The 15,590-nt window shown below is 53.9% G+C and overlaps 1 protein-coding gene across 6 annotated transcripts in view; it reads left to right on the forward strand.

The window, feature by feature from the left end:
• The first annotated feature begins 4,983 nt into the window (after positions 1-4,983).
• The window catches only part of AFAP1L2 (actin filament associated protein 1 like 2), a 95,402-nt gene continuing 84,795 nt past the window's right edge, over positions 4,984-15,590 (forward strand). For 2 of the 6 annotated variants that reach the window (XM_045803194.2, XM_045803195.2), the window contains exons 1-2: positions 5,792-5,890; positions 11,330-11,383. In XM_045803194.2, the coding sequence (XP_045659150.2) occupies positions 5,875-5,890; positions 11,330-11,383 (70 nt within the window). In that variant the 5' untranslated portion in view covers positions 5,792-5,874. Of the gene's footprint in view, positions 5,005-5,756; positions 5,891-5,944; positions 6,018-11,329; positions 11,384-15,590 lie in introns of those variants that run through there. The other 4 variants (XM_087862687.1, XM_087862686.1, XM_045803196.2 and 1 more) reach the window with 4 other exon arrangements.

The raw sequence follows: 15,590 nt of genomic DNA on the forward strand, positions 1-15,590 counted from the left end.
TGCTTGGAGAGATAAGACCTGAAAAGATGGCCATTCTTTTCTGTTATGGAATGAGAACTGAATCTTAGGGGAAAGGGTTACAGAATTTTGAGAATCCTTTCAATCCTTCAGTACTTTCAGGACATGTTGGGAAGACTTGCTGGAGGAGGGAGCCCTCTGAGCTGGGTCTGGAAGGACCTGCTGGGACTCTGCTGAGGGGGGGAAGGGCCTTGTGGAAGGGGAAAAGCAGAAAGTGCTCTCTGCTTCCAGGCATGAATGAATGATTCCTCTCCAAGGTCTTGTCTGGGGACTCCGAGGAACCTGCGGGGCTGCCAGCTCTGGTCCAGCTGCACTTTTGCCTGAGCCTCGTCTGGGAAGTGGTGATCTTTGCAATCACAAGAAAAGTCTGCAAAGACGATCAAGGAAGGAAATCCAAGATCAAGACTCTGGCAACTGCCCAGACACCAGAATTCTGGCAAACTGTGTGCTGTGGGCTTGCTGTGTGACTTGCTCAGGGTGACCCAGGGTCGGACTCCCCAGGGAGAACAGGCAGCTGAGCCCTGAGGAGAAGCAGATGGACACTGTTTGAGCACCGATGCCAGCCACCCACTGCTGGTACCCTTGGGCAGGCGCTGGCATCTCTCCGGGTTACTGCATCCTTAACATCAGGTCACACAGTTGGATTCGCTATTGATTCCAAGTTTCCAAGCAGCGCAGAAAGAGTCTACATGGATGGACTTGGAATCATGGCAGGAAAGGGGAGGCAAAGGGCCTGGAAGTGGGCTGGGGAGCGGGTTAGGCAAAGACAAAAGGGAAATGGGGAAAGAAAAAAACAGAACAAGGATACATTGGTCTCCTGAGTTACAGAACCTCTGGACGGGAAGATGACTGGGGACTTGTCCTTTCGATCGCCCCAACTCCAGCGTACCGGAGAGAAGCCCCAAGAAAGAACTGGAGACCCCTATTTGTTAACTACACTGTGTGATTTCAGGAGGAAAGTGAGAAAGGGGGTAAGGGAGCCAATCCTTGGTCCCTCCTGGAGGGGGGGTTGGGAAGCACGTCGACATCTGGCGGGTGGCGGGAGCAGCAGCAGCAGCCGGTGGGAGAGAGAAGCGGGAACCTAGCTAGCACCGCAGAGCTTTGAGAAAAGAGCCCAACCTTCATACACAGAATTAGGAAACCCAGCAGCCCTGTCCATCTATGGTCCTAGGGACCAAACAGGGGACAGGACACTCAGGCCACAGGAGGGCAAGCCGGAGGAGGCTTGGACTCTGGGCCATGAGCCCTTGACCCACAGTGTGGCCTGGACAAGCATACTCATTCTTGGAATCGCTGCCTTCCCTGTACGAAATGAGGTGTTCTACGTCCACTAACCCGCAAACTGACATTCTTGGACTCTTTGATTTTCAGTTATGTAGGTCTTTAGAGAGTCACCTTTCCTTTACTCTACCTCATAGGAGTATTTTAAGGAAATGTGTAAGAATAAGCAGCCCCTTCACATGACCTAATACATTAAGGAATACTGACCAGAAGAGACGAGCGGTGTCTCTCTAGGCTGGAATTTTTCTAGAGGCGCAGCTGAAAGCGATCATACTCACCCCTGTCTGTAGACCCATAACCGTTGGCTGTGCCGGCTGGGCCAAGGCAGATGTGCAGGTGAAGAGACCAGGAGGGATGGTGGTGCCCGTGTTTCTTTTCCCTATTGTCCTCTGCTATAGGTTCTGGCGCAGAGCCCAACTCAGAGGGTTGCCCAGGAGCCCCTCCCCTGGCCCCCTTGCTCTCCTCTGCTCCATCGAACTACTCCCCTTCCTGTCAGCCTTTGCTTTCTTTCTTGGAGCCGAATATTTGTTGTTGTTGTTGTTTTTCTGGAGTATTTCAAACGCTATGAGTAGGGGGCAGACAGCCAGAGCAGGACTATGCTGGTAGAGACAGGGAGGATGTGGAGGCTGATGGGGGTGGGGGCTGTCCTCAGAGGGGATGCTTTTGAGCTGACTTTTGAAGAGTGACTAGGGATGAAGTAAAGGTTAGCTGCTGGGATGGCTTGTGACCAGACATGATTATGAAAGAGCCTGGGTGGGGAAGTCGGGTCAGAGATGTCACTTCAATTGGACTGGCTTGGGCCTTGCCCGGCGGTGACCTTGGGCAATTACTTAAGGTCCCCATGTATGAAAGAGGGGACAAAAGTATCTGCCTGGATCATTGCGAGAATTAAACAGGATAAATTCTGTAAAGCAAGTCTTCACCCCTCCTCACTGCGTCAGCTGGAGAAGCCCCCTTGTGGTTGAAGAAACTCTGGGCTGCTGAGAACGTTGAGGAATTGCCAGAGAACAAAACTTTCTGCTGTTCGGTTGTGTGTCCCTGATACCTTCAGCCACCCACCCCAAGGGCCCCATGCACCCCCACCCCAGCTGAGCTCGGTAGGAACGCCACCACCTAGACTCCAGGGTGGGGGCGCTCGATTTGGTCTCAGGACTGTCTGCATCAGTCCATCTCGGATGCTGTGCGTCTGGGCAGGGGTCAATTACAGCACCTAGAGTGTCGAGAACAAGTTGGAAACCAGATCTTCTGATCCTGGTGGCCAGAAACTCAATGAATTTGGGTATGAAGGTGAGTGGCCCATGTGTGGAAGCTGCAAAGTGACTAAAGCCCCACCCAGGTTTTGGAGAGAAGCAGGGCCTGAGATTTCTATTGATGGTTTTAAGTAGTATTTCGGTTTCGTTCTTGGAAATGGCAGTGAATTCCCATTTTAAATTTACTCTGCATACGTCTGAGATTGATCTGTGTTTGTCTAGGGGCTCTGGGATTTGCCAAGTCTCCGACGATAAACTAGAGTGGACTTTGGAAGAGGTAATTACAGGGCTGGAGCCAGTGGGGAAAGGGGAGAGGGAGCGTGCCTGATGGAGGTTCCAGGCTGCCCCCCAGCCTGCAGATAGCCGGCTAGGTTACTGGAAGCGCCCGCACAAATAGCTACCAGAGGACCTGAGGGGGTAGAGCCCTGTCCGGTTAGAGCCCTGGCAAAGCCCAGACTGAGGGGTGTGACAAAGCACAGGGTTTGGAATGGGGAAACCTGCTTTTTGAGTCCTCGTTCCGGAAGAGAGATTACTTGACTTGGTGACGGGGCCGGCCCCAGTCTTCATTTGTAGGATGGGGAGAGTTTAATCCCTGTCTTTTGTTCTTAGTGACCTCGGTCAGAGCCAGCCTGCCCCTCCGCCCCTGCTGAGTGGGGCTGGACCTGAAGCCTCCTTTGCTGGCCTCTGCTGACTGTTAGAGCTGGAATCTGGCCAAGAGTGGCTGGCTACCGGACTTGGACTTGAGGCTGGTTTCAGAAGCGAGAGCCACACAGTCAGATTCTCCCTGAGCATTAGAAAGGAAACCAGGGACCCACTGACACCAGTCTGTAGACACAGGGTGGGAGGGTAGGCACCATGGAGGGACGGAGGGACATTTGCAAGAGGAGGAAAGGGAGGGAGGAGGGGAGAGAAGCAAAAAAGAGAACACAAAAAGGCAAGAGCACCCTGCATCCTGACCAGGTTCCCCGCCCAGCTTGCAGGAGGCCCACTGAGCATACCACCTGTCCTCTGAGTCCCTGTAATGTCCGCGTTCTTGCCTCAACCTCTACTTTTTCGATTTCTTGAATCCCCAAGAGCCCAGCCGACCTGGAAGAGCGGCTGAGAGAATTAAGTAAAATAATGGATGAAGTTGAGGACTTAGACCCTGGGTTCTAACTCCCATGGAGGGACCATGCGCCCTTGGCTGCTTTCTACCCCAACACCCCAGCCTGCTATTTCTGCGTCCAACTTAGGGACGCTCATCTTTTGTCCTGCTGGTGTCCTCCCACCCCCAGTCGCAACAGCTGTCCCTTGAGAGGCCCCTGCCCACCTTGCTCAGGCTCTGTGTAGTGCCTGGCAGCCCTTGGCTCTTCCCCACTGGCATCACCCTACCTGCGTATTTCTGCCCTTGGTCCTCTCCACCTCAGCCAGGTTTCTAGCGCCCCAGTGACTTCTCACCACACTGGTACATCTGCCTCCCACTCAGTCCCCCGGGGGACCCGGGGCACTGTCCCTTTTCAGGGCTGCCTGGTTCTTTGGTTCTCAGATTACTCAGTCTTTTGGGCCCTCAAGCAGGCTTGTGCTCACCTCACTGTTTTCCACTCCTGGCTTCGTCTTTGTGACTTTGGTGACAGAGAATTGTGACCCTGAAGTGGCTCACTTTCCCGCCTTTGTCCCCACTGTCCTTTCTGCCTGGAAGGCTGCGCTCACTCTGCCTCTCCTGTCACCTCACTAGCCCCAACTCATCTCTTAAGACTCTCTCAGTCATCTACTCCGAGGGTTTACAAGGCTTCTCCCGGCTGGTTGGGCACCCTCCACTTTGGGGCCCAGAATCCCTTGTGCCTTTGTTGGAGCACACACCTGACTGCCCTGAGCGTGTTCACCTGTCCGTGGGTTCGTACCACGAGCTGGTAACAGACAGTCTGGCCCATGGGAGTCAGGAAAGCTTTGTGAACAAACGTCTGGAAGCAGCCGACCTGGGTTTAAAGCCTGCTCTGTTTTTGGTTTGTTGTTGTTTTTTAGCTGTGTGACTTTGGGCAAGTTGTCTATTCTCTGTCAACTTTAGTTTCTTCAACTACATGATAGAAATAATAATAATCCCCACATCACAGGATTACTGGGAAAATTCAAGGCAGTGCATGTCACAGCCCTAAGCACCATGCCCTGCTTGTAGGGAGGGCTCCGGCATGTTAGCAGCTAATGCAACTAAAAAATATTTCTAAGACTGCCGGGGCAGGTCTCCAAAAATCAGAGCTAGCTCTGCTGTTCCGAGAAGAATGATGAAATCTCTTAGAAAATCGCAACCACAAATCTTCCTTAATGTTCAAGAAAGTGGGGGAGACGTGCTGAAAAACCCAGGCATCCTGCACGAACCATGATTGAGATTTTGAAGTGAAAATAGAGACGTTTAAGCGAAAACATGGATCTCCTTTGGGCGCAGATGAGGTTGAGAGACTGGAGGGACAGATGGCCAAAGGTAAAGGACAGAAGTGTGGCGGTCGGTGGCAGCGGCGCGAGGTGGAGTTAGAGCCACGAGTGAGCGAGCTCCTGGGGAACAGAAGCCACCCCTCCGGGGCGGTCAGGTGCTCCTGGACTTGTCCAGACGGCTCTCGGAATTCGACTCCTCCTGAGAGCCTGGAACAAATGCTCCCAGGGAACCCAGGGTCCCGGTAGAAGGCAGCAAGGAGACATTTTCAGACGCCCTAATGCGTGTGTAGCGACCGGCGGAGCGGCGGCTGCCCAGAGTGGTTGCTACAGGGTTGGAGCGATTCCCAAGGAACGGGGGCAGGCGCGGGGGCAGGGCTCGGGTGTCCCCACCCTCATCCCCCTGTCGCCTCTCGAGGGAGCCGAGGCATTAGCGCGCTGGCCCGGGGGCCAAGAACCAGGCACTCTAGGCACGCCTCTGCCTCCCGGGTTCGGCCTCAGTCTCCTCCTCCGGGTAGTGGGTTTGCAGCGCGGCAGTTGGAAGAACTGCTCTTGTAGGCCCGCCCGAGCCCGCCCCTCGCCAGAACCTCCCCCAGGGTTCGGGCGCAGCGGAGTCTCGCTCCCTGCCGCCGCCCCCGGGTCCCGGACGAGAAGGAACTGGCTGGCGGCCGCGGGCGGGGAGCAGGGCCCGGGACGCGCACGGAGCTGGGCGCTGCGGGGCTCGGCGGCGGAGTTCCCCCGCGGGGGCGGCGCGCCGGGCGGGGACGGGGTCCGAGAGCCCCGGGCGCGGCGGGCGCGCCAGGAGGTCCGGCGGCGAGCGTGACCTCACGGGGAGGGGCCAGCGCGGCGGCCGGGGCGCGGAGCCGAGCGCCGAGAGCGCAGCGCCGGAGCGGAGCGGCCGGGAGCGCACGCCGCGGCCCCGATGGAGCGGTACAAAGGTGAGGGCGCGGGCCCGGGCGCGGCGCGCACACACTGCCCCGTCGGGCTGCACCGCGCGGGCGAGGAGGGCCGGGGCTGGCGGGGGGGGGCAGCACCGCTGGCGCTTCGTGTCCCGCCGGGACTCAGGTGAGCAGACCGGCGGCGTCCGGCCAGCCTGGACCTGGGCCGAAGACCCGGGCGACGGCGGCGCCCCGAGCCGTGCGAGTGGGCTCCTCGGTGGCGGCTGCGGCCGCGTCCCGGGCTCTCGGACCCTCCCGGGCGGGGAGGGCGGCGGTCGGCGTAGCGAGGCTTCCCACCTGTTAGGGGAGAGAGGGTGCACTTGGCGACCCACCTCTCAAGCCCCAGCCGCCCCGGAAAGATGCCGGGGCCGAGGCGGCCCGGAGTGAGTTCGGAACCGCGCCGCGTTGCTTGGGGGCAAAGGAGCAAATCGTTGGGCCGTCTGACCCGGGCGCCTGCCGGAGTGGAGGGGCTGCCCGCGGACCCCGGGAGAGAGCCTGAGCGGGAGGGTGTGCTTGGGCGGCGGGCTGGGCGCGCGGCTCCGCTCCCGCAGGGTCGGACTGCCCTAGTCCTCCGGCCGCTCCGGTAACCGTCTCTCTCCGAGCCCTTCGCTTTTCCATCCCCAGACGGGGGTCGGGCGAAGTCGGGGGCTGGGGGCGGAACGGGACGCCGGGCAGGTGGAGCGCGCGGAGGTGTCCGGGCCCGAGAGCTTAGCTCCGTGCGCTGCTGAGCAAGTTTTAGATTTGGCCGAGGGCTGGGATCTCGGCCAAACCCTGGTGGGCGGACCGGCCCGGCCCGGGTCGTGCCCGCAGCCCGGCTCCCGCTCGTGCTCGGAACCGCGGGGCCGGAGTCTAGAAGCCAAGGATTAAAGATCTTTTAAAAGAGAGTTTAAAGAGCTGCCCCTTAAGCGGGACGCTGCGGACGCCCCCTACCCCCTTTGCGTTTGGGAAAGTCTTGCATTTCCTTGCCCTAGACTCGTCCCTGCCAAACCTGCGAGAGGAAATACTGTTTCTATATTTATTTTCCCCTGGGAGAGGGTAATAAAGGAGAATGCTCAGATTCCCAAGGAATCTCATTCCCAGTGGTTTCTCATTTCTGAGACTGACTTAAAGGAACCTTCTGGGACCGGCTTGAGTTCCCTAAACTAGTGGTGTCTGTTGATTTTTCCCACAGCTTTTGCTCATCTGGGTCACCTGGTTACAGGTGAGGGTGAAAGATTTACATTCTAGGCAGCGCTTCATGCAAAAGGAAAGGGTCTTTGCCAAGGGCAGGGGAAGCCGACTGGGGGGACAGGGTTAAATGACTTGACAACCTTTGGTTTCTTTATGTGAACCGTCCCTGGAGCACCTCTCTCATTTTGAACCGGGTGGGGGTTTTTTTGTTCTTTGGTTTTTTTCGTCCCCGATTCTGCTGAGATCAGATCAGTTTTGTACTGGAATGACTGCGCCCTTATGTGGTCTCAGGGTCCTTGAGGAAGCCACAGCCCCTCGCTTTGTAAAATGGCAGTTTGCTACTCCCTCTCCCATTCTGCCGGCCCCTCTGCCCTTTGGGAGGGGCCCTCACAGGGAATTCAGGACTTGAGCTGGAAGCAGTGGCCTCTGAGGCCCCTCTTAACTCAGGGTGTGCCCTTTCTGAATTGGAAAGTGAGGGCGTGCTAGCTCAGGTTTGAAGGTCCAGGGTCCAAGTTGCTTTCTCAAGTCAGCATATTAATCCAAGTTAGGGCAAATTATAACATTTGGGGTCTTCCTTCTAAATGCCCATTACTATCAGAAGCTTTTTGTATTAATTGCTTTTGACTTGGCCCTTGACCTGAGAAAGTCTTCTTAGTTATCTTTTTCTCTTAGGAGTTTAAAATCCTCCCACCCCTGAATATCAGGGGATTTTTGCCAACTGAAGGAAACTTAGTTTCCATTTCAGAGTGTTTATGTTTTTGCTAACACATGTATCTGCCTCATCATTTTGCAGTAAATCAAAGTGATAAGTGGATACATTTGAGAATTATCTGGATTGCAGAAGCTGATCCAATTCATCTTTTCCTGTTGGACTGTAGAGGGGTCTTCAGGACTCACCAGTGAATGCTAATGTTAAACTACACTTCTCAGCTGAGGAATTTAGGGATTCTCCACCCCAGGAACCTAGAAGTCCCCATTCTTTTGAGAAGCCGGTGACTTGTGTTTTGAACTCTCATTGAATTGAAAAGTTGGTTTGTGCAAAATGAAGCATGTGGGCCCAGTCTTAGATTAATCAGGGCAACTCTAACTGGCATCCGTAGTCTTCTCTTGCTCATCCGAGATCGAAGGTGTCTTTGTTTTTAAGGTAAGATGAAATGATTATGCAACGACTAGATATCTTTTTAACAAAGTAAAACAGAAAAGCAAGATTTACCTGGGCTTTTAGAACATAAAAAAATTATAAAAAATTCTCATTTGTGACACTTTCAAATTTTGTTACTGAAATGCCCCATTCTGTGTTTGTAAATACCCAATTTTGAGCTCTCCCAAATAGGTAGAATGCCTCATTGTTATGTCCAGATTCTCAAAATGTTTTTCTTTTTAATTTGTAAGTCTTATAAAGCAGTTGATGCAGGAGAAATTGTCTTCCATGTTCTGCAGCCTGTGTTAGACATCGTGTATCCGCCCATACTAGCCTGTCAGTTTTAGACTCAGAGCTGATTTTCCGTTGTTTTGTAGGATGTAAAGAGAGTGGTTGGAATATCACCCTCTGTCTAACATAGAAACCTTTCCAGACTTTTCCCTCATCCCATCGATGTCATTCTGTTAGATCGCCATGGCTCTCAAGCAAAAGCAAGGGGTAGGGGGTGATGAGAAGAGTATGGAGGGGTGTCTCCCCAGAGAGATGGAGCTTTTATAAGCGCTCTCGTAAAAAGTGATGGCAGAGTCGCTGTTTCTTGTACGTGAGTCTCTTTGGTGTTGCGTAAGCAGTGGCAGCGTCTGCAGGGTCCCTTGAAAAGGTTCCCATCCTTGGATGCTTACATATTTATGACTCTCATAAGAGCACCCTTGAATCACCGTGCCCATTGGCTGAACTCACACCATGTGGTCGAGGATTCTGGTCCTACTGCTCTTCCAGCTGGTGAGTGTGTCCAGGGCCAAATGTGACTGACCTACTATCTGTGGATTGCGCTTGGAACGTCCCCGCGGAAGCTTCCTGAATTTGCATCACACTTGGATCTGAGCAGTCATGGTTGAGCTATTCGCTTTAATGTGGATTACAGTAATTGGTTGAAGGTGTCATCGTTCTTTCTCTGTTTTTGTTTGTTTGCTTCTAAGTCAGATCACCCCATTCCCAGGAGAGGGCACTTTGTTCTAAGGTACTGCAAGGTAGAGATGAGCTGGGGAGGTCAAGCCTGTAAAAATACTTGAAAGCCTAAACAGGGAATGCTGCGGTCTGCAGTCAGGGAAGGTCTGAAAAAGAAAAACCAACTAAGAGACGGGCGGATTGATACTATTCATTTCAGAGGAATCCTCTGGATCTCGTGTGTTCCATGCTTAGGAGCGCAGGTTTTTTCCCTGTTGAAACCGTACCTCAGGCAGTGGTTCTTAACCTCAGCCACATCTGGGAACCATCAGGGGACTTGAAAACCAACAAGGATACGTAGGCCCCACTCAAGACCTTCAGATTCAGTTGGGCTAGGGGTGCGGCTGAGGCATTCAGGTGTTCCGAAGTGCAGCCAAAATTGAGAATCCCTGAAAAGAAGATACGCGGTTACATACCCACCTTCACCTGGACAATTAAGCAGGGAGTGAGACTGATACCCCGTCCATAGTCCCCTGATGTGCTTTAACCAAATCTGTGGTACCTGCAGGAATCGAATGTGAGCCCCCGAAGCTATCCTAGGCTCTCCAGGCTGTGGGAAGACTGCTTCCAAGCCATCTCCAAAGGGATGCTGCGCGGGCCTGAACTCAGGGTTTGCTCCTGGTTGTACTTGACCCCGAGCCCTTCTGACTCTGAAGCTCTTTGTGTGGGAGGCCTTGATGTGTTGGCAGTGGAACGGTCTGAAACAGGAATACCGAAGGGTCCCCTTTGGTGCTGAAGGGCCAGGCCGGGTGGCGGCGGGCATTCCGCTGTGGGCCCTTCCCCTCTGCTGCAGGGGCTGGAGCTCTGGGAACTGGGCTGGGGCCAAGCACAATTAAAGGGCCAGGAGGGGCCAACAAGCTTCAAAGCTTAGGAGGCTCTGCCAGTTTTCTTGCCAATCCCTTTAATGATGGGAAATGTTTCTCTAAAGACTTCTGTCATTCAGAGAAGGGCGACTTTCCCCCAGCTGAGGGAGGCTGGCCCGTCTGCCCAGGCCCGGGCCAAAGCAGGGAGCGGACAGTCATGGCGCGATGAAGAAAGCAGTGGCTTGGGAACGGGGAGACCCATGCGTTCGGTTTCCTTGGACAAGTCACCGAGCTCTCCAGGCCTCAGTTTCCCCGTCTGGAAAACAGCCTCCAGTGTTGGTCTATCCTGACTTTCCAAGCACTCTTGGTCGCTGAGGCATCTTTGGAGGAGGATGTGTCTTGAGGAGAGGGAAACGAGGGAGGGAATGTGGAGAGCCCAACAAAGGTCAGTTTAGGGTTGCGATTCTTATAAATAAAATCAATTTCCTGGCGAGAGCCAAGAGCAGCAGACAGTGGGAAAGAGACTGCCACTGGCCATGTGAGGAATTTGTTTCTCAAGGACTTTTGTGTGAACGCTTCTCCAAAGATCGCTAGTGAAGGCCAGAGCCACCCTCCGAAACACAGGATCATTCATTCCCATTTGACAGGTCCACTGAGGTCTGAAGAGACGAAGCAGCAACTCGAAGTCAAACAGGATGTGATATCCCTGAGAACTGAGTTTCTAAAGGGTAGAATTCCTGTTCTACTAACAGCAAGGGTTGATTTAGAAGGAAGTACTCAAAGCAGTTTCAGACCACTTCCTTCTCTGTGCCCCTTTAGCCAGGAAGGGACTAGCTGCTCAGTGAAACTCTCTTCAGTCTTCAGGACCTAGTCCACATGCCTCCTCTTCCATGAAGCCTCCCCTGCTTCCCTCTGTGTTCCTGCACTACTTGACGTACAAGCTCATCCACGCCTGGTACGTCATAGGTACTCAGCAAGAATACCTGTGGCATTAGCGTCACGTTCTTACGTGTCTGTTTCCTGTTACAGTGAATGCCTTCAAGACCGGAATCTTGTCTTTCTCCTCCCGGCATCCCTCCCCCTCAGCCCCTGGTGCACTGCCAGCACCTTGGTCCCCGGGACAGAGTTGGGGCCTGAGTGAGTGAATGATTCCAGGCAACGGGAGCACATACTCTCTGATGCCCTGGCCCTCGAGAGCAGACCTGGTTCTCAAAGGGAAATGAAGCAAAATCTCAAAGCTACATCGCACGGGTGGAGACGGAAGCCCACAGTGGTGGCCCTTGGCTTTCCCGACTTGAGCCTTATTTCTGTCTGTTCCAGCACAGGGGTGTTGCTGTCTGGTGGTACAGAGAAGGATCCTGCAGGTTTCTGCCTGTGAGTATGAGCCTGCCTGTGCTCTCTGCAGCAGCCCACGTGGCCTCCAGGGCTCCCGAGGGCGCAGACCTGGCTCTGCCCAAGCTCTGGACCGATGGCTGGGGGAATCTCGTGGAGCTGGGCGCTGGCCTGGGCACTCTGGGGCTCGGGGTTCTAATCTGGCCTTTGCCACTAACTCGCTGTGCGACCTTGGGCAAGTCACTTAATCTCTCTGGGCCTTGTTTCCTCATCTGTACAAGTGAGGATAATGATTACTAACCTGCCTCACAGGCTGCTTGGTGGAATACATGGTCAGGGCTACTGGTAAATACTTTGAGAAGGGACAGTGTTAAATTAATCCAGGGGAGCAGCTAGCCTGAGGCCTCTAGGACGTGGGTGTGACCCCACCAGTCCCCGTCTTCTTGTGTGTATATTGGGGGGGGGGTCCTCCATTAACTTGGGCACCCACTATGCCCATCACATGCTTTTCCAAGCTTTGGGGAGCTCTGAGTTGGGGATGCTCAGCCTGTTCCCGGGTAAACTAGCCTCTCCGAGAGAGCTGGGAAGGAGGTGGGCACAGACTTGCTCATTCTCAAGCCTTATATCATGGCCTTGCCCAACTTTTCTCTGATGTCTCGGTAAGTTTATATAGGAGAAACCCTTAAATTCTAACAACTCCAAGCTGTTTATACTCATTTTCTATTTCTTGGCTCTCACCTTCTCCTTAGTCTCCAAATGAAAAACCCCAGCGGGAGGGAGGAGCCAGGAGAATGTACAGAATGCATAGAAACGTAGGAACCCGCATTACCCTGAACTGGAGCAAAAGCAGAACGAGCCCAGAGCACCTTCATGTCCCATGTCTCCGTGCGAGTCCCATACCACGGAGCCTGGGGTCGGTGCTGACACCAACGGGAGCCCTGCCCTGCTGTTTTCTCAACACGCCCCTGAATGCTCTTCTCACTTCCTTGAGCCCCTTCCCGGGGACTTCAAAGACAGCTGCAGGCCTGTTGGAGAGGGAGCTCTGTGCAGGGGCTCAGCCCCAGCACATTGGCCTTCTGCCTGCCACGAAACCCAGGGACGACAGTCAGCTGTTAGCTCAGAGTAAGCATCCTGCCGCTCACAGAGGCATCTGAGCGGGACAGATGGGCAGCCCTGCCCTCGGAGGTGGCTGTCCCAAGGAGAGTGACCAACCATCCTGGTTTGTCTGGGACTTTCCTGGTTTTGCCCCTGAAAGCCCCAAGTCCCAGGAAATCCCGTAGTTCTGGGTGGATGGAGATGGGAGGTCACCCTGTTCCCAGGCCTCTGCTTTATTAAAAGGCCTGAAATCAAGAATTTGGTTCCCCCATAGCAAAGATGAGCTAGAGCCAGTCATTTCCTGTCCTTGGCAAGAAAGTAAGAGTCCCAAGCCTAAAAACCAACAGTTTGTACCTAAAAATCATCCCCATGTGCTAAGTGAAAGAAACCAGGCCCCAAAATCTTCCACACCGTATGATTCCGTTTACGCGACTTTCTGGAAAAGGCAAAATTAGAGGGAAAGAAAACCAGTCCGTCGTTGCCAGGGCTGAGGGAAGGGGTTGACCACAAAGGGGTATGTGGGAAGTTTTGGGAATGATAGAAATCTTTGTGGCTCAGATCTTAATTGTGCCAGTGGTTCCACAGTTCCAGGTGTTTGTGAAAACTCCGAAGTAGGTAGTGAGCAGGCATTTTTCCCCCCTGTGTGTAAATTATACCTCCAGGACGCTGACTTGAACACAAACCCTCATAGGGCGCCTGGGTGGCTCCGTTGGTTCAGTGTCTGACTCTTGATTTCAGCTCAGGTTGTGATCTCAGAATTCTGGGATCAAGTCCTCGAGGATCTGGGATCCTCGTCGGGCTCCTTGCTCAGTGGGGAGTCTGCCTGTCCCTCTCCCTCTGCTCCCCCCCCCCCACATATGCACATGTTCTCTCTCTCTCTCTCTCAAATACACAAAAACTGAAAACCTTAGCAGTTTGGGGTGCCGTCATGAAATGAAGGCCCCATTGAGGGTCCCATTGGCCGTCACAGGTTGTGAATAGAATCCGAGGTCTCCGTGTTCTCCCGTCTGCAGCAACCTGGAGGTACAACAGAGGGAGTGAAGAATTTTGGTAGAAAGCAAAAAGATTGACTGCTTGACCACATCCTAAATGCAAGAGACTTTTCCATTAGGCACAAACAGTGTGAGGGGGGAAGCTCTCCCTCTAGAGAGAAGGAAAAACCATTCTTCTGAAACTCAGGCAGCGGATGAGCCCAGGAGGGTGAGGAATAGCATTAGCTGCGGGCTCCCACCCTGGGAACTCGCTTCTGCACACATGGATCTAATGTATTGAATCTGGCAGCCTTCCTGCGAGTCTTTCCCCCCCACCCCTACCAATAAAGCTGTTGAATTGGAATTGAGTACCCAAGTCTGCACCATAATTACTTCCTGGCTGACTTTTTCTTTTTGGAAGTCCTGCTTGTCTGTGCTCGCTAGGAGTGATTTTGAGGCAAGGAGAACCTGTGATTTAGCAAAATAACGCACCTAGTTCCATATGACGTGAGGGATCAGACCTCTTGGTTCCAGACAGGGCAAGTCTCCTAGCCAAGGGCCGCATCTCCAGCCCTTGCCGCACCAGTGCAAGAGATGGGATGTGGAATTGTGCGAGAATGGAAGAGTATCACTCTGGTGGTCCTAATGGAAGCTGAAAATCTTGGTGGTTTCCGTTTTTTGTTTGCTTGTTTGTTTAATCAAAACCTGTGTTGAATTGGCTTGTTCCTCGGGCAGACTGCGTCTGGATCTAGGATCTGGGGAGCTGAACCTGTGTCTTCCCATCTTCCTTAAATACAGTGTGTTGAAAGTCTGTAGAATTTCCACCCACGAGGACAGGCTGGGCCTAGATCACGTTCAACCCTGAATTACACAGGAGCGTTTCCCGCGTGCAAGTCTTTGTACGAGTCTTTCTAAGCCACCGGTCCCACACAAAGGCAGGTCTGTTTCACCTGTGTTTAGGGCATTCAGGAGGCCTTGCTGGGGCAGTCCTTAGTTCTCATTGTCTCGACTTTGTTGGGGGGCCCTGAAGGGGGGAGAAAGAGGTAGGAAATATGTTTTGTCCGTATTTGAAGTGAGACACCCCTGATGCAGGGGCAGGCCTAGCTTATCGTGGGTCCGCCTCGGAAAGGCCAGGTTTGGGGCAGCTCAAGAGTCCACCGCTAGTTCAAGTACAAGAATGGGACGGCTTCGGGGAGAAGCTGGGAACGCCTGGGTGGGAAATTCCAGACACTTCCTTACCTGGCCCGCAGATATTGCCGCCGTCTCCCCAGGGCCACCCGGCACACCTGCCCGCGTCCTTTCAGGTTGTGGGGTGACCTGAGCCCCCCTGGTAGGCCAGCAAGTGGGGATCCTGCCATTCCCTTCCATCCTCCACCCTCTCTTTTTTCTCCCCCAGTTTTTACACAACAGGATTTATTCATGTTGACTGTATTCAAGTCCCCAGATGGGGGGAGAAAAAGAGATTGTGTTGAATGAGCTTATTGTTTGAGATTTCACTGACTTCTTTTATTTAATACCCACAGTTCTGGAACATATTGAGCTGATGTACGAAAATTCAAATGTGGTCCTTTTGGAAGGAACTCTGCTGGGGTGCTTGGTACCCCTGCTGTCGGGGCTGGGACCTGTTGGGTGGTGAGTTTGCTGGGACACCTCTTCATCTGTGTGGTCTTGGGTCCTCAAGGGATGGACATTCTCAGCCGCAGTCCCAGGCTCCCTGGGAGCTTGAGATGCTCGCCGCCCTGCCGCCCTCTGTGCTCTCTGGCCTTTGGCGGCCTCCTGTCTAGCACAAATGGAAGGAAGTAAAGGCTGGTGACGTGGCGATCTTGGGCTGAAGTGGCGAGTGGCAAACAGCCTCACACACCTGTTCGAACGCCCAGTGCAGCGCGGCTGGTCCACGATGGCCGTGGTAGAGATGGATCGGGTGCCTTTGAGCGTGTTGTAGGGATGGGGTCCCCGCAGTTGGTATTGCCGGAACGGGGGCTGAGTGTCGGGGTGTATGACGGTCTAGCACCGTCGTCTACGCGGCTGAACAGAGCTGTTCTGTCACAGCTCCTGGTGTCCGGAGCTCTCGGGGATTTCCCGAGAGAACAAGCCACTGCGGGTACTTGAGCTGGGGGGAGGCTCGTGTCCTGCCGGGCTCAGTGGAAGCCCATCTCTGCTTCAAGTCCGTAGCATCGCAGAGG

The sequence above is a fragment of the Ursus americanus genome, chromosome 6 (assembly GCF_024610735.1).
Source record: "Ursus americanus isolate L20-20 chromosome 6, mUrsAme1.1.p, whole genome shotgun sequence".
NCBI lineage: Eukaryota > Metazoa > Chordata > Mammalia > Carnivora > Ursidae > Ursus > Ursus americanus.